Below are 26,136 nucleotides of genomic sequence, written 5' to 3' on the forward strand. Positions count from 1 at the left end.
AATAAATTTAAATCATATGGGATTCTAAGAAGACCTCTGCTTAAAAAAAAAAAAAGAAAAAGAAATGCCCGGCCCAGCCTCGGACCACGCCCATCAGGGTCTCCCTGGAGGTGAACCCAGAGCTCAAGGGCACTGTGTTCTAGGTGCAGTTTGTCGGCAGAGGCTCTCGAGGTGGCAGCGGGCAAGCCGTCACAGCCGGTGTTTCTGGACACATTGGCCTCTTGCTGAGCCCTGGAGTGACCCTCTCTTTTGGGGCCACCCCAAGGGCCAGGCCTTGGAAGAATAATGAGCTCAAACAGAACACCCAAGGCCCTTGGTGCCAGGAAACGCTGCCAAGCCCGGCGGGATTTACCCCGTGGGGCGCGGGAAGGCCAGCCGTGAGAAATTGTGGCGTTTCTTAGAGCCCAGTTTTGAAATGTCCTGCCGAGAGGTGACCTTCTGCCTGGCAGCAGAGGCTGTTGCCACTAACAACAGCCCCCTCCTGGCTGCGGGTGGAACTGACGCTGGGGGCGCCTCGGTACCCAGCTGGGGGAACGGTGGGGTCCCTTGGGGAACGGCCTCCTCCCTTGGGGAACGGTGGGGTCCCCTCCTTCCTGTGAGCCGAGGGGCCCAGCGGGGCAGCAGCCTGGGTGGGGCTGAGCGCCGGACTGGGCGCTGGAGGGCGTGGGTGCCCCAGCTGCTGGACCCACCTGAGCCTTCCATCTTTACTTTTTGTGAGCAAAGAGGCAACCTTGTAACAAATCAAGGGCAGAGACCATCACCGGCCTCAGTTTCCCGACCCGTACAGTGAGGACTGATGCTCTCCTGGCAAGTGGCTACAACGATGAAGTGAGAACACAGAGTGGGTCCCGGAAACGCTGGCGCTTTGCTTCTCCGCAGAGCTGGCTGGTTGCATTCGAGGCCCCGCATCACTGTTCCCTCCTCTGTGCTCTGCTCATGCTGTACTTCTTCCCTGGTGTTCGCTCCCCACTCTCGAGCGACGCCTTCCTTGGTTGTCCCAGTTTGGGGGACACCTCTAGGCCTCCCCAGTTCTGCACTGTTCATTGTTAGTGATACAAACCATCTGTGACCCCATAGGAGTGTGGTCAGCCACGTCCTGGACACCCACCCGCCAGGCTGGACGGCAGCTCGGCCGTGCCTTGGTCAGTAACACCTGTCTTTCTTCCCTCTGGACTGTGAAGGCAGGGACCCCGTCTGGGCAGGTCCCTGTCCCAGTTTCTGGCATCTGGCTGGAGCAGGGATCCCGGTGCTGAGCTGCAGCCCCGTCAGAATTGGATTTGGAAGGTAGTAGTTAAGGTTTCAGGCCTTTCTAGGAGGAGCAGAGTGTGTGCTCCCAGCCCATGACTCAGCGGAGTTTTCAGTACACGTTTGTCGAGTGACTGAAGGACCGGATGTGCCGTGGCCCTTTCGGCCCCGTCCTGATGCTGTAGAGAAGACCTAAGAAAGGGGTGTCCAGGTGGTGTGGCCGGGAGGGGGCGCTCTCAGCCACCTGAGGGAGGCCAACCGTCTAAGGGGACCTTGGGCGGGGTCCGAGGTGAGTCACCTGTCGCCAGTCACCCCGTTCTCTTCCCTGCACGGCAGGCGCAGACGTCCCCATGGAGGCTTGCTGTGCAGACGGACATCGAATGGCCACTCAGCACAGGGACTGCTCACTGCCGTACGCCTCGGAATCCAAGGAATGCAGGTACGTTTGCCAGTGCCGCTGTGCTACCGTAATAGTGTTCTTCTAGACAAAAGCAGGGGAGGAAGGGATAGTGGGTGCCAGGCCCCCGGGAGAGGCTGGGCCCCCAGGGCCAGGCTGTGGGAGGTGTGGGGGGCTGGTGACCCCCACGTCCCTCCTCTGTGCTCCCACGGGCCTTGTACGGGACTCCGCTTACCCTTCCCGTGCCACCCTGGCATTGCCGGGGCCTCCCGTCATTTCACCAGACTGCAAGCAAGAGGATGTAGGTTTGTAGCCCTCGCTGCCACACCTGGGCAGTGTGGCCAAGTCACCCAGAAAGGGGGTGGTTGTTGGGGGCGGCAGATGAGATCGTGTGACTGGAAGTGCTTTGCAGACAAAAGCATGGGCTGCCTTCAGACCCCGAAAACACAGACGAGCGAGTCCCAGAGCAAAAGTTCTGCCAGACCATTGTCTACTTTATACAGTAGCCAGCATCTGGATCAACTATTTTTATTCCTCTCTTCCTAAATTGACTCAAGCTCCCTCAAAGTTTTGGGAGAATGTAAGCTTAGAATAGATGATAAAGATATGTAATGTTGATCATCACCGTCAAAATAATAGCAAGCCTTTATGAAGCACCGACTTTGTGCTGGGCGTTTGATGCCCTTCGTCTCATTTCACCCTGTTACTGATCCCATTTTACAGATGAGGAAACTGAGCTTTCCCCAGTACGCACAGCTGGTAGGTGATGGCGTTAGGACTTGAACCCAGATCTGCTTGCCTGGGGAGCAGAGGTTGGGGGGGGAGGCGAGGGTAGGAACGCATTCCATCACTTGACATCCGTTCATTTTCTCTGCCTCTAATCCGAGTCTAAGCTGCTTTGACGCTTGGAGCTGTGGGATGCTAGGTGGAGAGCTGCCATGGAAGGAATGTGCAGGGGAGGCTTGTCTGCCTCACTCTGGAGTTTTGCATTTGTGTTGGCATCGAGCAGAGACTGCTGCCTGCCAGCAGTGACGGAGAATGTAAATCTCGATTTAGGAAATTCTTGAAAAGTCGAAAGCATTATAGACCAAACAAAGGAAGAGAAGACAGGGCACTCGGATTGTTTGAATTGACTGGGAGACTGCGCCATTCGGATTTACCACGCCGTTAGGATTTATGGCACGTCTGACGAGTGAGAGTGGGGATCTTGGCACCCGAGCGTGGCTTCGAGCTAGAAACGTCAGAGGGTGGCTGGCAGTTGCGGAGCGAAGCTGGGTGGTGAGCGCCAAGCGTTCTGTTTGCAGACTGGGCTCTGAGAGGCAGCCAGGCCCCGGGGACCCACCTGGGCCGGCTTTCGGGCTGTGCGACTTGAGCCGACTTGGAACCTCAGTTTCCCCAAATGTAAAAGGAGGACAGCGATAGCTTCCTTTCAGGGTTGTGATAATGAGCGAGGCGAGGGAAGCAGCCGGGACCACCAGGCCAGGCTGTGGGGCTGTATGTGTCTGCTCGGGCCGCTGGCACAGATACCTCTGCCCGGGAGGCTTAAACCACAGACATTTACTGTCTCACAGCCTGGCGGACAGAAGTCTGAGATCGAGGTCTCAACAGGGCTGGTTCCTCCTGAGGCGTCTCTCCTGGCCTAGGGATGCCACCTTCTCCCTATGTCCTCACGTGGTCTCCCCTCTCTGTGTGTCTGTGTCCTAATCTCTTATCCTATAAGGTTGCCAGGCAGATTGCACTAGGGCCACCCTAACCTTAATTACCTCTTTAATGAAAGACCCAATCTCCAAATAAGTCACATTCGGAAGTCCTGGGGTTAGAACTTCAACATAGAATTGTGAGAGGCAGGGATACAATTCAACCCAAAACGGGGAGCCCTGTTTGTAAATCAAAGGCTTACAAAGTGAGGCATCAGCCAGCTGACCCCTCAATGGACAGAAGGAGGAACTGAGGTCAGCGACTCAGTGGCCTCTGGGCCCTACTTGTGAATTTGCATTTTAGTCACAACTGAATTTGTTACTGACTTCTGCTCACCAATGTATTGACTGAGTTTTGGAGGTATCTTGAATCCCCAGTGGGCTCCAGACTCTAGAGAAACTACCTTCTTGGCTATGCAGCAGGCATTTGTGTTATGATCTACATTTTTTTTTTTGAGAGTTATGGTTTGTTTTTTTTTTTTTTTTTTTTTTTTTTTTTTTTTGCGGTACGTGGGCCTCTCACTGTTGTGGCCTCTCCCATTGCGGTGCACAGGCTCCGGACACGCAGGCTCAGCGGCCATGGCTCACGGGCCCAGCCGCTCCGCGGCATGTGGGATCTTCCCGGACCGGGGCTCGAACCCGTGTCCCCTGCATTGGCAGGCGGACTCTCAACCACTGCACCACCAGGGAAGCCCTGGGTTATCGTTTTTAATGAAGGCAGAGAAGGGAGAGAGCAGGTCAGAAATCCAATCTGCTTTAAGAGGGTCCTCTTACTAGTAATAGTTAAAAGATACAAGAAACAGAGACCACCGGCCACTTGGTAACTCAGTAGTTCTGGTGTCATTTTTCTTCTCTTGAAGTGGTATTCTGCCAGGATCTCCAGTTTTAAGCTCTCATTCATTCGGCAAATCTTTATTGATCCTCAGTGCTCTTCTAAGCTCAGGATGAGGAGAATGGGGTCACACAGGTGGGCGAGCCCCAAGCCAAGCCTCCAGGGTAGAGTTGAGGAAGGAAGGCAGTGAGGATTCTGTGGGGCCCAAGAGGCCTGGGCTTGGTGCCACTGGCAGACGAGGGGATTGGCAAGGACCGCAGAGGGCCAGCCCCTCTCTGCACACATGGACTCCAGCTGGGCACGTTCGGCCTCTGCCTGAGCCTCTAACACATGGCACGTCTGGGGGCGGTCGTTTCCTCAACTCATGCATTGCCGTGCATTCTGGCTTCGACCGAGGGCCAATACGCCTTAGGACCCAAATATAAATTTGCCTCAAACCTTGGGTTGAATTAAGCCCACGAGTCTCTCGGAGGAATGTGGATACACACGGAGCCAAAACCTAAAGCAGATCCTCAGATGATGTTTTTCAGTCTACCAGTCACTCTCTGAACCCCTTTGTTTATTTATTTCACAAATCGTATTGAGGGCATTCTGGACAAGATGGAGATAAATCAGTGAACAAAATAGGCAAAATCTCTTCGACGGAAGATACAGATGGTAAAGTCTATGGTTTGTAAGAAGGCATGAGGTGTCGTGGGAAAGGAAAACCCAGGGACAGGAGGCAGGGTCTCCTGATCAGGGCAGGTTTACAATTTTAAATAGAGCCGTCTGGGGACAGACGTCTGAGCCAGGACCTGAAGGAGGCGAGCAAGGCAGCCAGGTGAATGCTTGTCCAAGTTGAAAGGCAACAAGGGGAGCGCAGCTCTCTGGACGCCCAGCCCCACCAGGGTAGAGCTTAGTAACTGCTGCCCCAGAAGCCCCCTGGGTGTGGGAGGCTGAGGTTCCCCACCAGGCCATCCATCTCCCCGTTCCTGAAGCCTCTGTACAGGCCTGGCACACAGTAGGGCCACAGCCACATTTTTTAAAAAAATGCGTTAAAATATGCATAACACAAATTGTACCAGCGTAACCATGTTTAGGTGTATAGTTCAGTATATTCACATCACTCTATCGCCGTCACCACCATCCATCTCCAGAACTTCTTCATCTTCCTGGTGAAACTCGTACCCATGAAACAAAACCTCCTGGTTACCCCCCTCCCCCAGCCCACCCCTTCTATTTTCCGTCTTTATGAACTTGACTCCGCTGGGTCCCTCATATAAGGGGAATCACAGTATTCATCCTTTTGTGTCTGGCTTATTTCACTTAGCTTACTGTCCTCAAGGTTTCTCCATGTTGTAACATGTGTCAAGGCTTCCTTCCTTGTTAAGGCCAAATCTAAGTCCATCATATGTACAGACCACAATTAGCTCATCTATTCCTTGATGGACACTTGGGTTGCTCCCGTCTTCTGGCGATTATGAATCACGCTGCTGGGAACGTGGGTGTGCAAATATCTGTTTGAGTCACTGCTTTCGATTCTTTTGGGTTTATGCACAGAAGTGGGATGGCTGGATCCTATGGTCATTCTATTTAAAATTTTTGGAGGACCTGCCATCCTACACCATTTTACCTTCCCACCCACGGTGCATGAGGGGTCCCATTTTTCCACACCCCTTGTTTTCTGTTCAGCCAATAAATATCTTTGAGTGAATGGATCCATGGATGCATGTCTGCCTGCTCTCCCTGACAGTGCAGTGAAATGCCTGTCATTTGCAAATCCACTGAGAGCATGAGTGGATGTGTGGTAGCAGAGTACAGGCATATCTCATTTTATTGTGCTTTAAAGGTTGCGTGTTTGTTTTGTTTTGTTTTGTTTTGTTTACGAATTGAAGGTTTGTGGCAACTCCGCGTTATCAGATGATGGTTAACATTTTTTAGCAAGGAAGGTTTTTTTTTTATTAAGGTATGTATTGCTTTTTTATTTTATTTTATTTTTATTTACTTATTTATTTATTTATTTTGTGGTACGCGGGCCTCTCACTGTCGTGGCCTCTCCCGTTGCGGAGCACAGGCTCCGGACGCCCAGGCTCAGCGGCCATGGCTCACGGGCCCAGTCACTCCGCGGCACGTGGGATCTTCCCGGACTGGGGCACGAACCCATGTCCCCTGCATCGGCAGGCGGACTCTCAACCACTGCGCCACCAGGGAAGCCCTGTATTGCTTTTTTAGACATAATGCTATTGTACACTTATTGGACTACAGTACAGTGTGAACATAATTTTTATATGCACCAAGAAACCAAAATATTCATGTGACTAACTTTATTGTGGTTGCCTGGAACTAAACCTGCAGTATCTGGGAGGTCTCTCTGCAGACAAATCCGTCCTGGATCCGGGCTGAGGGCAGTTCTAGAGGTGCACGGGAAGCCGGGTGCAGACCTCCGGCACCATAGGGTGGAGGCTGGGGAGGGCTGGCTGGGGGCCGAGGCAGCCTGGCTGGCAGCCCACGAAGCCCAGCGGGGCCCCTCCTTCTCCTGCCTGATGCAGGTCTGGTGGCTTCTCCTGCCCTTGTTGGCTCTGGCCAGAGCTATAGTTATTTGGGGTCTGGTGGGAGCCACACCTGTGATCACACACCTCGTGCTCCGTCACCTGCCTGCCCTCACCACCTGGAGCTGTGTCTGAGGGGCCAAGTCTGGGAGGTGATGGTCCTTCTGTCGACATAAGCTTTTGTGCACGTGTGTCCTCGGGTTTCCGAGGACCTTCCTCCCGGAGCTCCCAACGGGGCTGGGAGACGTGGATGCCACGGCCCAGTGTCACCGTTGCCACCATCCCTCACTCCGTGGCCTTGGGCAGGCCACTCCACCTCTCTGGAGCTGTTTCCTCTGATTCCGGAAACTGGAGATGAGTGTTGGGAAGAATTCAACTTGATAAAGGATCAGAGGGTCTGGCCCAGAGTCAGCAATCAGCTGTTTTCATTTTTTAAAATAGGTGGGAACTTTCTGTGGCTGAGGCTCAGAGGTCAGAGAGGTGAACTGGGGCTCTGGCCACACAACTGGGTCTCGACGCCACTCCCAGACACCACCCTGCATCCAGTCTTTCTAATTAAACACTGTTGAGCACCTTCTGTATGCAGGCGTTGTGTGTGTGTCTGTGGATGAGTGGAGGGGATGGGGAAAGGGGGGACACCCAAAGATGACAGAGCTCCCATCCCCGAGGGGCTACTGCTTCCAGGTCCTGAGTACCAGTTGGTGGGGCCCCCTGCCCCACAGAGCCCTTGGGCCAGCCTGCCCCCCTCTGCCCACAGGATGGTCCAGGAGCAGTGCTGCCATAGCCAGCTAGAGGAGCTGCACTGTGCCACGGGCATCAACCTGGCCAACGAGCAGGACGGCTGCACCGTGCCACATGGTGACAACACCAGCCTCGAGGCCATGTTCGTGAAGGTGAGGACCTGGGCCCCTCCCAGCTCAGCAGCCACTTCAGTAGGAGGCCTGGGGCGCCCTGCTCCCTGCGCCCCCAACCTCAGATGCCTTTCCTTATGAGCAGTTCATTCTGCTCAGCTCAGGGTGGGAGGAGGGACACTTAAGTCTCCCCACCTCCTCCAGTTTATTCAGTAAACCCTGGACAACACCCTGGGCCCTGTCCAACACCGGGGAAACAGGGATGGAGTGACCCAGCCTTGCCCTGAAGACTGTCAGTCCCGGGGCTTCAAACAGGATTGCAGAGGTCAGAGCAGGGGTTATCTGGGCTCAGGGCCTTCTGAAACCTCTTCTCAATTCAGATAGGCATTCCCCACCCCATTCCGGAGGCCCTCCAGCTTCTCTGCTCTCCCGAACTAGTCAGAGTTCAGGATGGGCCCCCACCAACGCCTCTGATAACACATGACCTCCATAACTGCCCTAGAAGAGAAAACTGAGGTTCAGAGAGGCCCACACTCCGAAGTGGCCTCTCAGCAGGGGTCCTTTCAGGACCAGCAGGGGAGGGATCTGGTGGGGCAGAGCTGGGACTGTGGTCCATCTGGCCCAGAGGGAACCCTGCCCAAAGGTCAGCTATGAATGAAGGACGTAATCCATCCTGGGACTCCAAGTCCAGCCCAGGTGACTCAGGACCTCTGTCACTGTGGAAGGCCTGCATCTTTGCACGGATGTGGAAAGGTTACTGAGAGCGTTCCCAGGTCTAAAGCCTGCAAATAAACTAGGCTGTCCCTCTCTTGCAACCTACTGAGGGAGAAAAACAGCCCGACCAGAAGGCGCTCAAGTTTCGAAAGTTAATTAACCTGGTCATCTGGGTTTCTGTTGGAGGTGCCAGGGGACAAAAATGAATTCCCTGGAAGAAAGATGCCCCCGTTCCCAGTTAGGAAGGCCATGAAGTAATTTCAAGGAGCAAGCATTGGAATGAAGTCTGGATCCCGAGAGGGGGTGTGTGGGTTCCTTTCTGGGGATTCTCTTTCCACGTGGGTCGGAATGTGTAGGGAGATTCCACGTAGAGGAACTGGGGGTCCAGAGCCCCTCTGCCCACCCTCAGCCTTTGTGGGCTTTCATGGGAGGAGGCTTCTGGTGTGAGAGAGCTGGGGGGGGCAAGGGCGGGGTGATCTGGTCAAGGGGGCCTGGGAGCCAGGACCTTATGTGTTCAGTGACTGCCTCCCAGGAAGGGTTGGGGCTCTGCAGACGCTGTCTGCCCCGCAGACACTTCCGCCAGTGTCCCCCGACTTGAGAGAAAGGCATGGAACTTTCTAAGGGGAGTGGAAACATCGCTTTGGCAGGTGCATGGTCTGTGTTTCCGGGAAGGGGGACTCATGACCTAAAAGGTGGAGGAGGTAACTGAGGCTCCTGCTCTTTCCGGCAGCAGAGGCTGTAGAAGGAGCAGGATGGGGGAGACCCGTCAACCTCTACGAAACTCAAGCAAAGCCACCCCTCCTCTGCTCCTGCTATGGACCTTCTGGAAAGCTCTTATGCTTTTCTTAGAATGATAAGGACTGAAATGGGGCTTTTCATGTGCCAGGGTTAATGTTGTCCCTGGGATTCAGCTGTGACTTTTGGAAACACTGGGGTCCAGGTGACAGGCAGCAACTCTGTTCCTCACTTGATGACCAGGCTCGAGGTTCCCTTCCTGCTGCTTGAACCACCCTCACTTGGTGCGGGAAGAGACAAGGTGCATATTCATCCTTCCAGGCGTGGTAGAGAAATCTCAGACCACGCAGAAGTCATGGACCCTTAGGGAGCTCTTGTGTGAGCCCCAGAAGGCCCTCTCCTAACCCCCTCTTCCTGGAGGTGGAAGCTGGGCTGGCAGAGATATTGGGGGGCAGTCAGGTATCATGGAGCGTGTGCTGGGATAAGGCCCTTTATGGTTCCTTTCAAAATTAGGACCTGCGAGATTTGGGGGCAGCAGGCTTCGGGCTCGGATTGCTTTGCTGTTTCCTGCCAACATGTAGAAGATGCAGCCCAAGTCAGACATATGTCATCATCGTCCAGGGAGCATTAACACGGCGGGGCTGAGAGGTCCGTGGGGATCCGCTGTGTCCTGTGTCTGGCTTCCCCAACGGGAGTCTCCTCCTGTGTTTGCAGAGGTGCTGCCATTGCTGCCTGCTGGGAAGGGCAGCCCAGGCCCAGGGCCAGAGCTGCGAGTACAGCCTCATGGTCGGCTACCAGTGTGGGCTGGTCTTCCGGGCATGCTGTGTCAAGGGCCAGGAGACAGCAGACTTTGCCCCGGGGGACGTTGGGGACCTTCAAGAAGCAGGTAATTCCCCCCTTTCTTCCCTCTTGGGCAGTGCAATTAGTTAAGGTCATCCAGAGAAACAGAACCAATAGGACTTGGAGAGAGAGAGAGACATTTTAAGAAACTGGTTCACACAGTTGTGAGGGCTGCCAGGTCTGAAATCTGCAGGGTGGGCCCACTGGCCAGGGACCCAGGGGAGAGCTGATGTTGCAGCCCGAGTCCAAAGGCCGTCTGCTAGCAGGGTTCCTTCTTACTTGGGGGAGGTCAGTTTTTCTCTTAAGGCCTTCACCTGATTGGACGAGGCCCACCCACACGATGGAGGGCAATCTGCTTTATTCAAAGTCTGCTGATTTCAATGTCAAACTCATCTAAAAAATACCGTCACAGCCAAATCCAGACTAGTGCTGGACCAAATACCTGGGTACCGTGGCCCAACCAAGTTGACACATAAAATTCACCATCACAGGCAGTGTGGGCGCGCACATTTACCATTGCCTTAACTCAGCACAGACTGGTTCTAGTTGTCAGAGCAGTTTCACATTTGTCACGGTCCTGGAGTGAAACTGAGGGCTTGGGATCTGGGATCTGACAAATCTGTGTTCATGTCCCTGTCCTGACATGTATTTGGGGGGCAAACTGGTGTATCCAGGCCTCAGTTCCCTCATCTGTGAAAAGGGGATAATTAGAGTCCTACTTCCTCTGGTTGCTGGGATCAAATGGGGGAAGGGGTATAAAGTGTTTGCCATCACAGTTCATCCCATCCCTCCAACTGCCTTGGGCAGCGTGGCTGGCTGGCCGTGCTCTTGTTTCACAGATGAGGACCTGGCACTCAAGATCACATGGCCAAGGGACTTCCCTGGTGGTCCGATGGTTAAGACTTCGCCTTCCAATGCAGGGGGTGCAGGTTCGATCCCTGGTCGGGGAGCTAAGATCCCACATGCCTCGGGGCCAAAAAACCAAAACATAAAACAGAAGCAATAGTGTAACAAATTCGATGGAGACTTTAAAAATGGTCCACATCAAAAAAAAAAATCTTAAAACAAAATCACAATTATTAAAAAAAAAACGATCACATGGCTGACATACAGAGGAGGGAGAGCGCCGGCCTTCTGATGCCTGGCCAGTACCATCTCTCCATCTGGAGCTGAGGCAGGGGGCTCCACTCATTAATAGCAGGGGCAACACTCATTAATAGCAGGCTGTGAGCATTCAAACACTAGATATTTATTCAGCAAAGGGGCGAATGACCCCAAGAGCAGCTTCAAGAGGGCTCCCAGCTGTGTGTCCACCAGTTCAGTCTCCACCCTCCATTTGTCTGAAGCCACATAAATCCTGAAACCTTGGGGCTTCATGATTCACTTACATAGTTCAGGAAACTTCTTGGTTGTCTAATCATCTCTTCCACTTATGCAATGGTTTCCTGTGCCATAATGGAAAGAGCCCTGGAAAATTTCAAGCATCTGCTCTGCCCCAAGCTTGCTGCGTGACTGGGACCTTTGCCTTCTCACTCTGAGCCCCGTCTGCCCTCTGTTAAAAATGGGAAATGGGCAGGAAGGGGCTCGGAAGGGCGAGCTCACAGACCAGTGGTCCCTAAGTCAGGCCATCCATTCATGTGGCTTTGGGGTCCTCGGTCAAACGACCAGTCTTTCATTCTTTGTTTTGATTTCTCAAGTCCAGGGCCCCATGGCCACCGTGGGGCTGATTTCAGATATTTTAGTCATAAAGGGGGTTTGGAACCACATTCTGGCTCGTTCCTTGACTTTTGAAATCATGGATGACATTTTCACTTTAAACAAACTCAAATTCTTCATACTGGTGGAGAATTTCTCCTGTGTCTCCAGGGAGGACTTTTGTTGATTTATGTCTTGTTTCATTAATGATCTCTGAGCGTTTCTGTTGCTCCAGATGTCTTATTTCTCCCTTGTCTTTTATCTGCTTCATTTCTTGCCTCAGACTTTCCTCAATGTCTCTATGAGGACTTCCCTGTGTTTCCTCCTCACCCAGACACAGACCTGCCTTCCTCTTCCACTGACATTTATTGTGGGCCTACTGTGTGCTACCGTAGCGGGCCCACAGACCAGTGCTGGCCTGCAACAAAATAAGCACAGAAATTGGGAGTAAGCTTTTAGAAACTTCTATAAGCATTTGATAGAGTAACATGTCTGTTTAAATATAAAATTGGAACTTACATGTCTGTTTTCTTATCTTAGTTTTTTAAATAATCTGTATTACAAGTGATCAAAGTATTGGTCTAAGATGGGGGAAAGAACTCTGTTCCTTTGGGACGAACTGTGCTAGGGGGTATCTTGGTTATGTCCATTCTACAGATTGGGAGACTGAGGCTGTGGAAGCCTCAGTTCAAGATTCCTTTTCTAGCATTCTTTGCCAGGCTTGCTGCCTCCTGAAAAATGCTGTGGAAATCTTGATGACCTCATCACCTGCGTGATAAATAGTTTCTCATGAGTCCTCCTGGCCTTGTTACCATGAGTCCTTTGGAGGATGGGGTCTGGACACCCTGACCTGTGCCTGGCTCATGGCAGGGACTTGGGCTTTGCTGGGATGGAATGCACCAAGTGAATGAAGAGTCCCCAAATTAAACATTCTTTTTTTCTTTCTTTTTCAAAAATTGAAGTATAGTTGATTTACAATGTTGTGTTAATTTCTGCTGCACAGAAAAGTGATTCAGTTATACATACACACACACACACACATTCTTTTTCATATTCTTTTCCATTGTGGTTTATCCCAGGATATTGAATATAGTTCCCTGTGCTCTACAGTAGGACCCTGTTGTTTATTCATTCTCTATGTAATAGCTTACATCTGCTAACCCCAACCTCCCACTCCATCCCTCCCCCACCCCCCTCCCCCCTCCCCCTTGGCAGCCACAAGTCTGTTCTCTATGTCCGAGAGTCTGTGTCTGTTTCATAGATAGGTTCATTGTGTCATATTTTAGATTTCACATATAAGTGATATCATATGGTATTTGTCTTTCTGTGTCTGACCTACTTCACTTAGTATGATCATCTCTAGTTGCACCCACATTAAACATTCTGAGCAAAGGTACTCCCAGCCTCCTAACCTAGATATGACTCACACCCTAAGGGTCTCTGGCTTAGTTCCTCCCTAGCTGAAAAGTTCTTTGGATTATTTAGGAACCCTTACCATATCTTAATAGCCCCTAAAAAATAATGCCTTATGCATGGTTAGTGTCTATAAATTATGTTATGCTGAAACTTACAGCAGAATTACTAATATGTGTCTTTCTACTGATGTCTGCTTTTCCAGTGTGTGTGTATCATGTGCTCACTGTAGGCATTTTAAAAGACACGGGAAGGTAGAAGGAAGAGGAAGTCAACACGGAGATAAATATGGTTTCCATTAGGTCACGTTTCCTTCCAGTCTTTTTTCTGTCTCTCTTGGCTTCTCTTGTGTAGGTGTGGCTGTGCTGGGGATACCTTTGATTTATGCTTTACCACCCAGCGTTGTAATGTAATGGCTGTTGGATTGTGATTGAATTGTGATCACTGTCATTCCATCTTTTGGAAGGTCCTCATCAGCAGAGTACTTGGTTTTTCAAGTATTCTAGGAATTCCTGGGTCTACCCACCCAGGTTAAAAGGACTAATCCATTTCTTCTATACAAGAATTGCCAATGGAATACAACCCTTTAAAATGAGGGCCTAGGTCTCCCACTGGGTCCCTCTCTATCCTATTGCCCTGTTGGATCTTAATCATTGAGAGGAGGGGCCTTGTCTGTGCCGAGTGCTTGATCCTCAGAGCAGATACTCAGACACCTTTGTTGAATGAATTGAGTGAGTGACTGTTGATGCCCAGCACTGCATTGAGCTTTGCAGGCAAAGTGTATAAAATAAGTGAATTCATTTCCTGGGGCTGCTGTAATAAAGCACCACAGACTGGGGAGCTTAAACCACAGAAATGTGTTGTCTCACAGTCTGGAGGCCAGCAGTCCAAGACCAAGGTGTCGGCAGGGCCGGCTGCTTCTGAGGCCTCTGGGAGCATCTGCTCCAGGCTTCTCTCCTCTGGGAGCATCAGGTATGCCTTGGCTTGTAGACGGCTGTCTTCTCCCTGTTTCTTCACACCGCTTTTCCTCTGCGTATCTGTCACTGAGTCCCAATTTCCCCTTTTTGTAAGGACACTCATCGTTGGATTAGGGCCCACGCTAATGACCTCATCTTAACTTGATTGTCTGCAATGACCCTTCTCCAAACTAAGGTCACATTTCCAGGTACTGGGGGTTAGGACTGCAACATCTTCTGGGGTTTTGGGGGGTGGGACACAATTCAACCTGTAGCCATAAACTTTTACCAGGTGCATTGTTTTCAGTTTGGAAGATGTGACTTAGTTTATAGTAGGGCCGTGACTGCATTTGCAGAAATATTTGAGTAAAGTGGACAATGTAACCACACTCAGCATTAAGTTGATGACTACAGACAGACTTTTGTGCCAGTGCTGTTTCTGTTATAATAGATCTTTTAGAGATTTAGCTACATTTATAAGTATGACTCTGTTTTTAAAAAGGATAAAATGAACACTGAGCTTTTTGTAAGATGTACCGACAGGCATTACTGCCTGATATTTGCAAGAAGAGAAGATGCTCGGCGTTGCCTCTGTGTTAACCTGGGCACTGCGTGTGGACAAACCTGTGTTTACCTCTTCCCCCTCAGCTAAGGCCTCTGAGATCGAGGAGGGACAAGAGGACCCCTACCTGAATGACCGCTGCCGAGGTGAGACTGGCCCTCCCCAGGGCTAGCTGGTGGTTAATGAAGCCCGAGGGAAAGTCAGTGCTAATCTCGCTGGGAGCTTGACCGCAGCCCTTTGGCTGGGCGTCAGCTATAAGTCCCTGTCATCTGCACTCCCGGGCTCCTTCCCTTCCTCTCCTAGCTGGGGCCTGATGGGCGAGCGAGGGAGAGGGTGGGCTTGTAGAGAAGGGGCCGCTTGAGGAGCTGCTGTGCAAAGCTCTTCCACCACAGCCCACAGACTCTGTGAACGGTGACCCCCAAGGCTGGGAGCCCCTTAGGGGACGGGGGTGAATGATACTACATTTTACTGCTGGAGCTCCAGCTGTACCATCTGTAATAGTCATTTGTCTCATGAGAGAGGTGTTTGCAAATTTAGTCAGTAGGGCCTTGGGACTTCCCTGGTGGCGCAGTGGTTAAGACTCCGTACTCCCAGTGAGGCAGGGGGCCCGGGTTCAATCCCTGGTCAGGGAACTAGATCCCACATGCATGCCGCAACTAAGAGTTCTCATGCCGCAACTAAGGAGCCCACCTGCCACAACTAAGACCCGGCACAACCAAATAAATAAATATATATATACACACACACATATATATATATATATTTTTTTTTTAAAAACTTTAAAAATGGTCCACATCAAAAAAAAAAAAAAGTCACTAGGGCCTTGCACCTTTGTTTTCCATATGCTAAGACTTTGTTTCTCTTTATGGAACATTCCCGCATGTCTGCTCCCCGAGTACATTCAGTGGCTTGCCTTGTGGTTGGGCCTTCTTTAGGGAGCCAGTTTATTCACAAAATGATGTGGTTGGTGTACAGTGACGCTCGGCACAGAGGCCTGGGGGTAGGCGGAAGGGAGGGCAGAGAACCCCAGAAAGACTCGTAATCCTCTCTGGGGGGCGTGCAAGGCTCTCCCTGGAGGAGGGGATAGCTGGTTTGCAATGGCTGAGGATGGGTTAGCCAGGGAGATGACATTGGCAGGGGGTTTGTGGCAGTGGGAGCGGGGACTTGCAGACCCGCAGCAGCTGGGCACTGGTGGGCCATGGGGTGGGGTATGGGGAGAAAGGAAGAGGCTGGAGAAGTGGGCAGGGCCCTGCAGGCCCTGGGCAGCAGTCAGAATTTTATCTCCTGGAATCTTTGCCCGGTAGAGGTTTTGTCCCTGGAATTTGCTCTTTGGGCATCACGCTGGCTGCCCCGCAGGCTGCCCTGCAGGAAGCCTGGTTGGAGGGTGGTACCAGGGATGCTCAGAGAGCCAGGTGAGCGGGCAGCCGGAGCTGAGGCAGTGGCGGTGGAAATGGGGTATCGGGGCCCCGCACACCCCCTGATCTGTCAGATCAGGGCTGGGACCTGAAGCCGCAGCCCCGGGGGGGTCTCCCATGGGAAGGGAGGGCGCTGTGAAGGCTGCAGTGGGCTCCAGCCTGGGGAGCCTGCCCTTCTGTGTCAGCCTACCCTGAGGGCGCTTTCTCTGACCACATCCAAACACCTGGAAAAACCCAGGAGGTCTCCGGGGTGCACCTGGCCTCCGCTCACGTTTGCTCTGACTCCAGGCGGTGGGCCCTGCAAACAGCAGTGCCGAGACACCGGGGAGGAGGTCGTCTGCTCCTGCTTTGTGGGCTACCAGCTGCTCCCGGACGGTGTCTCCTGTGAAGGTAAACGTCGTCCTGCCCTGGGAGCCTCTGCCTCTGCTTGACAGCCAGGCAGGGCCCGCTTTGCACAACTTGGGGCCCCATTCATAGGTGAAGAACAGTCCAGGACCAGCTTTCCAGCATTTCCTGGAGTTTGCAGGGCCTGGCTTCCAGCCACGGCTGTCCTCCAGGAGGATGTAATCACTGTGCTGTGAAAAGGGGTTGGGTTTGGGGTCTGACCGGGCTCTGAATCCAGCATCTGCTGAGTGGCCCTGGGCACATCCCTCAGCCTCTCTTGGCCTCTCATCTGTGAGATGGGGGAGATGGAGGGAGGTGCTAGCCCCAAATAGGGGGTTCTCTAGGATCACACGACTCCAGTGCAGGGCCTGGTGCTTGCTTAGCAGATGCTCAGAAAGAGCGGTAGATCTGAAATAGATCAGCAGGGCAGAGAACCCGTTGATTTTGTTTTTGCCCTGATGATGAGTGCCCAGGGCTCCATTCCGGTGCACGGCCTGAATACGCACACGCCCGGGGAACTTGGTGGATGCAGGGGATCGATCCCATCGTGCCTTCTAGTACTCTCCTTCTGATAAAGCGTGAGGATCGGTGGTTCTTGCTGGTTACTCCTGCGTCACCTGTGTCTCTCCTAGATATCAATGAATGTATCATGGGCGGCCAAAACTGCCGGCTTGGAGAATCCTGCATCAATACAGTGGGCTCTTTCCGCTGCCAGCGTGACAGCAGCTGTGGGACTGGCTATGAGCTCACAGAGGACAATGACTGCAAAGGTAGGATAAGCTCCGCGTCTCAAAACCTCATCCCCCAGAAGTACATATGATGCGATGGGGAAGTGGCACTGGGCTCCCTGGGGTCTGGGCTCCGTGGTGCTGTGTCCCCCCCTTTGGCTGCCTGGGGCACTGGCCAACCCTGATATTAGTGAAGATTTACCTCCTTTACCGTAATGCTGAGTTAATGACAGTGGAGAATTTGGGTTTCTGCAAAGGCTTAGAACACGCTCATTTAAAAACAAGACCAGAGATGAATTTCAGGTGCCCACATGTGCTTTCTAGTCCCCCCCACCCCCAAGCTGTTTTTTTGCACAACAGCTGCCTTCCATCTGATTCCAGGCTTCCTTGAAGTTCAAAGCATATTCCCTTCCGCTGCATAAAAAAACATGACATTTCTGGCTGCTGGCTTTCCCCTGCCAAACCATAGATGTTATTTGGCAGATAAGCCTTTGATGAGGATCTGTTAGAACATAGTTTTCTGCTGAGGGTTTCCAGCCCTTCAGAACGACAAGACCACTTGTGTAAAAACGTCGTTTGAATTATGAGGGCCTTTGGATGAGCTCAGTCCTCCCCACCCCTGCAGACTCCCTGGGCGGTGTGGACCTCGAGAACCCAGGGGCCCAGCCAGCTGAGCATACACTCTTGAACATTTGACGCCATGAACTTCAAGGGAAGGGCAGCCAACACGTCCAGTCACGACAATCACCATTGTTAGTGTTTGGAATAGTGCGAGGACTGCAGAGTGAATCAGTTTATAGGGACGGTGTTTATTGCCACTTAAGCTCATCATCGCTTTATAATCTAAACTAAACATGCCTGAAATGAAAACCAAATCAAACCAAACCACGTATTGCCAGGAAAATGCCTGGGTTATTTATTACATAACAGAAAATTTGCATCATAAGAACCTTGGGGAAAAAGTCAGAGTTTTTAATCTTTAGAAACATGAGCACCATTTGGCTAAGGCCCTTTTTGAATGTGACCTCTCTACTGGAACGTTTTGGGTTATAGTCTGAGTAATGAGCATTAAAAAAAAAAAATTCTTGTGATTTTAAAGTGTTGAAAGATGCTTCTGGCAGGACTCTTGCTAACAATTTCCTTTTTTTATGATGTACCAGATATTGACGAGTGTGAGAGTGGTATTCATAACTGCCTCCCCGATTTTATCTGTCAGAATACTCTGGGATCCTTTCGCTGCAGACCCAAGCTACAGTGCAAGAGCGGCTTTATACAAGATGCTCTAGGCAACTGTATTGGTAAGATGCTGCCGCCAGGGCTAATGGGTCCACCAGGTGGGGGAACCGTCCAGTGATGGGGCACTACATAGTGTATAGAACAGAGGTCAGCAAGCTTTTTCTATAAAGGACTGGATAATAAGTTATTCATTGTGGGTTGTGTGGTCTCCGCTGCAACTACTTAGCTCTGCGGTTGGAGCTGGAAAGCAGCCATGGCTGTGTGAACAAGTGGGTGGGTCTGTGTCCCAATAAAACTTTATTTACAAACACAGGCGGCAGCTGGGTTTGGCCCCAGGGCTATAGTTTAGCGATCTCTGGTTTAGATGAAAGTGCTTGTGTTTTGAGGTCAGAGACACCTGGTGTGGAACCAAGTGACCTGAGGTCATTTACTTCCTCGGAGCCTCAACTTCCTCCTCTATAAAATGGGAATAATCATCATATCTGGCTTGTAGACGTGAGGCAAGGATTAAACAAGGTGGTTGTGAAGCGCCCTGTGTATTAAAAAATGGTTTTAGAAGATACTCTATGTTAGGAGTCAAGTTCACAGAGACAGAGAGTAGAATGGTGGTTGCCAGGGGCTGGGAGAGAGGGGTGGGAGTTATGGCTTAACAGGTGGAATTCTGCTTGGGATGATGAAGGAGGTCTGTGGCTGGACAGAGCTGAGGGTCGCAGGACATTGTGAATGTGCTTGATGCCACTCACCTGTACACTTAAAAATGGTTAAGGGCTTCCCTGGTGGCGCAGTGGTTGAGAGTCCACCTGCCGATGCAGGGGACGCGGGTTCGTGCCCTGGTCCAGGAAGATCCCACATGCCGCAGAGCGGCTGGGCCTGTGAGCCATGGCCGCTGAGCCTGTGCGTCCGGAGCCTGTGCTCCGCAACGGGAGAGGCCACAACAGTGAGAGGCCTGCGTACAGCAAAAAAAAAAAAAAAGGTTAAAATGGCAAAATACTGTGTTGATATCAGAGGAAGATCAATGTGAAATGAAAGCAAATCCCATGGAATTTAGTAAAAAGAGGAGGTCTGGGTGAGACTGCTTAAGTTGCAGAGGCAGCGTGGGGCAGGGGCGAGCGCGGGCGTAGTGGCCATAGTGACCTGTTCTGCAGACAGGAGGTGGCCCCTGCTTTCTCCTGCAGTTGCCCAAGACTAGCCATCTGGCCAGGTCACTGTATGCTGTTGGCGTTTGAGTCCAGATCTGCCGGGCTGCCCTTGCCCTCTGCTCAGCAGAAGCTTCCGGGTCCTCCCTTTGAGGTCAGAGAGTCGTCCCCCTTGTTCTGCGCTGCAGGAGCCACTAGTCAGAACTCACCCTTCCTGGAGCTGCCCCGTCACCCCCCCCCCCCGGAAAGGCTGGTACGCCATGAGCAAGGGGCCGAGAATTTCTTCTGTCTCACCCTCTTGCAGATAAATCTGTATTGATCTTTGATTTGAAATGGCAGTTTGGACTCAGAGTCCTTCCCCGCTTTTATTACCATCCCAGGATATCTAAAGACAAATAGAACATCAACCCCTTAGGACAGGGGCCTCGTCTGAAGCCAACCCCAGTCTTTGTTCCTAAAGCTCCCCTTTCAAGGGGAGGAGGCGAGGCGTCTGAGCCGCGGGGGCCTCAGCTTGGCTGCATTGGCCCCTCGCCAGCCTCCTGCCAGCAGGGGGGCTGTCCTCGCTCCCAGAAGGAGGCCGATGAGCCGGAGGCTGACAGCTCTCCCAGGGCCAGGAGAGAGGAGGGGCCTGCCTAGACTTGCAGCGCACTTGCAGGGGGCTCCGCGGAGGATGGCATCTGCTGGGGATGGAAACCCTGACTCATGGCAAAATCAGCCCGATTTCCACAAAGAAGGGACCTTTGCAAGTCTCGACTTAGCCTCGGTTCCCACCCGCCCCCCACCCCCGATTGCGGGGGTGCAGCTCTACAGGAGGAGGCTCCAGAGCAGGAGCCCCGGGGGCCCAGGACTGGCCGCAGCCCAGCACCGCCCCCCCGAACTTGGGTCTTCAGAGGTCCTAGAGGCGCCCCCTCGTCTCAGCACTCTGGGAGGGTGGGGCAGTCCCGCCTTTTGTGTGCCCACAATCAAGTTCACAGCCTAGTTCACAAATCAAGCGCCACAACCAAGTTCAGGAGTCTTTCTTTTTAAAAATTATCTTTTTTATTTCAAAAGTTATGTCCATCTTTATTTGCAAAAAAGAAAGCAAAAGCCAAGTGCAGAAAGGGAAAGCTTGGCAGCCGTAAAAGTTCTAAACGCTGCATTAATTCTTGACACAGGGCCAAGCTTTTTCTGAGAAGGGCTAGAGAGTAACTATCAACCTCGTTGACCGTAGGGCCTCTGTCACAGCCACGTGGAAGCAGCCGTGGACACTACACAAAGGAATGGGCCTGGCTGTGCTCCGGTAGAACTGAATTTACAAAAACAGGCAGTGGGTGGGATTTGGCCGGCGGGTTGTGGTTCGCCCACGCCAGGTTTAGGGGCCCTCGTCCTGGCCGGAAGGCAGGAGACCCTGATTCTGGACCTGAGTGGGTCCCAGCCTTGGGCTCGGGGAGTTTCCTGTTTATAAAATGCAGATAATCCCGTCCTGCCTAACTTGCAGGGCAGTACTGGAGGTGAAAGCTTTTGTAAACTGTAAAGTGCTGCACTGCAAGACCAGCAGGACAAAGGCCGACACCAGGATGGGGAGGGAGTCGGGCTGCCCATTTGTCCGAAGACGGTGGAGCTTGGCTGCCAGGGGAGAAGTACAGCTGGTCCTCTACCATCACCCCCTTCTCTGCGCCCCTCTAGATGTTTATAAGTGATTCTTGAAACCTTAGGTCCTTCGGGGAGAATACTCCTGGTAGGAAGTTTGATCTGTGTGGTTTGGCACTGAATCTGAGTGCGAGCAGTGAACACATGTGTAACCCAGTTCTCCTTCTTGGTTTACTGGTTCACACCCGCCGGGCGTGTGTTCATCAATGGGGAATGCACGCCCCACGGTCCCCCATCACAGGCGTGTCCAGTCGGGGAGAGAGCCACCGTGCGGAGAGCTTAGAGCAGCCCTTCCCCGGGGGCGCGAGTCCACACAGGCCCCGTGGAGCCCGGAATGGGGCTGGGGATGTGGGAGAAGGTCTTGCTCAAGCTGTAAGAAAGGCACGTTCACCAGGCAGACAGGGGCGCTGGCTTCCCAGGGAGGAACTGTGAATAAAGGCACAGAGGTGGGATCTGAGCGGCCGCTGGAGGCTAGGGCTGGAGCGTGGGCTGCAGGAGACGGACCCGAGTGAGGCTGGGGAGTGGGGCGCGGGGGCCAGCCGGTCACTGGAGGAGCGCAGAGCACGCGTGCCGGCACCGAGGGGGCGGCCACCTCTGCCCCTCAGCCGCTGCTCAGCTCAGGGAAGACCCTCATTAACCGTGTGGAGTATGTGAACACAGGACGGCACCTGAATTGCCAAGTTCACCGTGTGGGACTCACGGGCAGGCAGCTTCGGATTCGGTGCAGTGGAAGATGGAAGTGTTGCGGGTTTAGGGGCAGGAAGATGGACCAGGGAGGGGTCGTTACGGTCTGGTATGCTGCTGAAACCTGGGAGCCGGTTGGGAGGCTGCTGTGTGGTCCAGGGCGAGGGCATCGTCGTAACTGCATTCGTTTTATAAAGAGGAGGGAACTGGGTTTTCTTTGGAGATCCAGGGGTTGGGTTTTGGGAAGCCCTCCGGGTTTAACCCCGTTGTCTCCGTCTTTCCCCCTGTAGATATCAATGAGTGTTTGAGTATCAGTGCCCCATGCCCTGTCGGGCAGACATGCATCAACACGGAGGGCTCCTACACATGCCAGAAGAACGTGCCCAACTGTGGCCGTGGCTACCATCTCAATGAGGAGGGGACCCGCTGTGTTGGTTGGTATTAAAAAAAGAAAACCTATTTGAAATGGACTTTTGGTCTGCTCCCAGCACAAATCTCCCTTCCCTGGAAGGAGAGAGCAAATCCCCAAAGGAAGCTGTTTGCACCTGTCCGTCCATCCCATTGCTGATCTCCAAGCATAGGTCTTTGCTGGCTATTGCCTGGACCATTGCAGTAGAATGCCAACCCACCCACTGCCGCCAGCTTTGCCCCTTCAGTCTGTCCGGTTCATCCTGAGCTGAAAGCTCTCTCGCGCCTCCCTGCTCACAGCCCCCGTCGGTGATGACTCCCCATTGGCGGCAGACGGAGGACAGATGCCCTCTGCTTACAAGTCAGTCCTCCTGAGTCGGCCCCAAACTCACACACTTTATGATCCAGGTGAAATAGGTCTTACTGCTCCTGCAACAAGCCCTGCCCTTTCCTCTCTGTGTGGTTTTTGCTCTTACATGCTTCCCTCTTCACCTACATTCCTTTGGATTCAGGCAAAGGTATTGTGCGCCCAGCCTGCCCAGATCCCTGCCACACAGAGGAGTCTCTCCTCCCTGTAATGCCCAGGGCACTTCCTCAGCCTCTCCCCAGTCACTGGGCACTTCCTGCCTTAACTAGGGTCACTGCTGGCCCAGAGGAGCAGGGGGCCCCCGAGGGTAGAGGCTGCGTCTGGGTCAGCTATCTCGCCAGTGTGGAGTTGGCACATAGTAGGTGCTCTATGAAATCAGGTTAGGAATTAACCGATGCCGCTTTGCCCATTACGTTTTCGTTGACTCCTTCCTCGCCCTCCTTCCTGGTCGTCTTAGGGCACAGGCCCCCCGACACACTAAGGGTTTTCACCACGTCTTTCTCTTTTGCAAGATGTGGACGAGTGCTCGCCTCCCGCTGAGCCCTGTGGGCCGGGGCATCTCTGTGTGAACTCCCCTGGAAGTTTCCGCTGCGAGTGCAAGGCCGGCTACTACTTCGACGGCATCAGCAGAACGTGTGTGGGTACGTGGGTGTCCCTGCAGGGGGCCCGGCCAGATGACATCAAGGAGAACCCAGCCTGGGGCACCCTGGAGTGACCGTGTTCTCCTCCTCGCCTCTGAAAATCCCAAGTGCAGGCAGTCCCAGAGAAGAGACCCCGACCGGGAGACCCCCGTTCTAGTTTCAGCTCAGCTGCTGCCAGTCTGGCTCCTGGGGAGGCCCTCCTGGGCGTGAGCCAGGGTCTTTACCTGTAGGACAGGTGCTCTGCTTGCCCCAGGACCTCTGAGTGTTTATGAGGCTCCAGCCAGCTCTACAAATGCCCCAAAGTCTTAGTGATTTCCCAGAGATTCCTGCTGACCTGCAGGGCTGCAGGGCCCAGAGCTGTGTGCTCGCCCAGGGCGGTGAGAACCCAAGACGGCATGGTGGCCCGAACACCAGGGGCCAGGACAGGTCCTGCTGATGGACGCCAGCCATCCCCAAACCAGGGTGCTCAGGGGAGCCTGGCACCTGCCCCGCCCAGCCCCACGGCACCTTTGTCAGATCCTGGAGGGCACTCTCTCGGGCTCTGGGGTGGAGGGCTGGCGGGTGGGAATGTGCCCAGGCATGCCGTCGTGGAAGGAGCACGAAGCTTGCCCAGCGGGCAGACAGGCCGGGGCCGTCCCAGCTCCCCTGCTGACTTGCCGTGTGTTTGGGACAAGTCACTGTTCTTTCTCTTGGAGAGGAGGCCAGGGGAAGTGGGGGACACAGGTCGTGAACTGCCACCACGGTCAGCACTGCCCAGGGAGGACGCTGCCTGAGCCGCCTCCTGCTCTGTTGCAGACATTAACGAGTGCCGGCGCTACCCCGGGCGCCTGTGTGGCCACAAGTGCGAGAACACGCCTGGCTCCTACTACTGCAGCTGCACCATGGGCTTCCGGCTCTCCTCTGATGGCCGGTCCTGTGAAGGTGAGGGCGGGGCGGGGCAGGGTCAGGAGCTCTGTGACTGCATCCGTGCCCCTTCCCCCAAGCTGCCCACCTCCTGGGGAAACCACCACTCTCCCTGCAGCTCTGCATGGGACCGACTCACATTTGTGCTCTAGAGCATATCAAACAACGTATTAGCAGGGGAACGACCTCTAAAAGCTTGCTTGTCAGAGATGACTGCCCTCCCCAGTTTCTCCTGGGCCCTGGAGGGGGTGATAACACCTGTGCACACGTATGGATGGATAAGTTGGCTGCAGAAGCCGTGTGGGAGGTGGCTGAGAGTGTGGGGTTTGGGGGCGTCTGACCCACTGCTTACTCACCTGACCCTGGGGAGTGGCTGACCTCACCTGCCTCATTGTCCTCACAGGGGAAAATGGGGCTGTTTATGCCAAAGAGAAACAAAAGCTAGACACTTGTTAAAAGTGGTAAGACAGATTTTATTTAGACTACTGCAGTAGGGGAAAGAGACTTCAGCATAAATTGGTCTCAACTCCACCAAAAAAGAAGGTGCGGGTTTTTTAAATGCTGGGGTCTGCTAAGGAATAGTTCTGGAGGATGTTAAGGGTGCTGGTCAGTGGGATTAGGCCAGCTGTGTCTTCTCACTGGCTCTGACCCTCCTGCAGAGTCTGGGAGATGGGGTGGGGGTGGGACCTCCCCTTGATGACCGCATTTCAAAGGCCTGGTTCCCACCTTAAAAGGACCTGGGTTGCAGAAGATACATCTCAAAGGGACAGAAAGGATTTACATCTGCAGGTTTTCTAAAGTAAATGCTCCTAAGAAAAAGGGAGGTCAGGGCCTGTATTCCGGTGTTGGCTGGAATACACAGGAAATTCTCTGGCAGCATCAAGCTTTCCCAGGCAGGCATTTCAAGGGTCATGGTCTTGGGCTGATGCTAAAGTTTGGTCTGGGTTGGGGGGCGGGTTGGACCGAGTCATTAGTGTCAAGAGTCTTGGGGTTGTCAGATACAGATAATACTGACCCCCTCTGATGGGATGGACTGAAATGAGAGGAGGGCCTGGCACATAGTAGGTGCTCAGTGGATGTCACATCTTCTACGGGAATTAGGTGATAAGGTCAGCAGAAATTGAGAGCTTCTCCCCCCACCCCGGCAATCCCTCACATTGCCCATCGAGCTCCCTTCTTTGCAGCACGGTGCCCAGGGGCAACCTGTAGAGCCACACTCAAGACATGGCAGGTCTTAAGTTTCTGGATTAAGAAGGATGATCACAAAAGTCAGATATGCCAGGATGCACCCCAGTGTGTAATTCTCAACCTGGAGCATGAACAGTGTGATGGACTCCTGGGTCCGAGGCTTCTCCTGAGATTCTGGGATTTGTCCCCCAAAACCAGACCCAACACACACATGGAATGGCAAGGAGCAAGATTCATGCATGGTGGTCCCTCAGGCCTGGGTTCACATCCCAGCTCTGTCACATTTACGGCCTTGAAGGAGTAACTCAGCATTTCTGGGCCTCAGTGTCCTCATCTGTAAAAGGGGGATAGTAGGACCCACTTTGTAGGGGGTCGTGAGGGTGAATCAAGATGAAACCTGTCAAGGGTTTGTCACGGTGCCCAGTGTGAGATGACACACTTGTGATATGGAGACTGCTTGTATCATTGTTATTATCATTCGTGGCTAGTGCTGTCCCTGGTCACTCCTAAATGGCTGACTAGTAGGTATTCATATCTATGTTAGTGGACAATATTGTGGACACAAAACCAGGGCCTGGCCAGCCTTGCAGTATTATTCCACGAAGCACTTATAAAGCACCTGCCGCCCCAGATGTGTAGCAATAACATGGTTCCTGCCTTCAGGGAGTGTCTCTAGGATGTAAGAAACCACACTGAGCAGAGGTGAGCAAGTGAACGGGTGGCAGCCAGGCCAGGCGTGTGGGGCTGCAGGGATGAGACTCGGGGTGAGAGGCTAACGGACATTCTCGGCTACTCACCCCTCCTGCCCTGCTAAGAATTAGCAGTAAACAAAAATGGAGAGGGACTTCTAGGTCAGAGGTTGGCAAACTTTTTCTCTAAAAGCCACGTAGTAAATATTTTAGGCTTTGCCAGCTACATCTCTTTTGCGACTATTCAACTCTGCCTTTGTCAT

General features: G+C 52.9%; 1 protein-coding gene across 2 annotated transcripts in view; it reads left to right on the plus strand.

Moving 5' to 3' along the window:
• FBLN1 (fibulin 1) overlaps positions 1–26,136 on the plus strand; it is a 77,679-nt gene that overhangs the window by 13,409 nt on the left and 38,134 nt on the right. For both annotated transcript variants that reach the window (XM_082634862.1, XM_082634863.1), the window contains exons 2-11: positions 1,582–1,684; positions 7,457–7,592; positions 9,714–9,885; positions 14,552–14,611; positions 16,169–16,270; positions 16,897–17,034; positions 18,153–18,290; positions 21,968–22,111; positions 22,965–23,093; positions 23,889–24,014. In XM_082634862.1, the coding sequence (XP_082490988.1) occupies positions 1,582–1,684; positions 7,457–7,592; positions 9,714–9,885; positions 14,552–14,611; positions 16,169–16,270; positions 16,897–17,034; positions 18,153–18,290; positions 21,968–22,111; positions 22,965–23,093; positions 23,889–24,014 (1,248 nt within the window). The remainder of the gene's footprint in view (positions 1–1,581; positions 1,685–7,456; positions 7,593–9,713; positions 9,886–14,551; positions 14,612–16,168; positions 16,271–16,896; positions 17,035–18,152; positions 18,291–21,967; positions 22,112–22,964; positions 23,094–23,888; positions 24,015–26,136) is intronic.

Source organism: Mesoplodon mirus (assembly GCF_964341445.2).
Source record: "Mesoplodon mirus genome assembly, chromosome: 11".
Lineage (NCBI taxonomy): Eukaryota > Metazoa > Chordata > Mammalia > Artiodactyla > Ziphiidae > Mesoplodon > Mesoplodon mirus.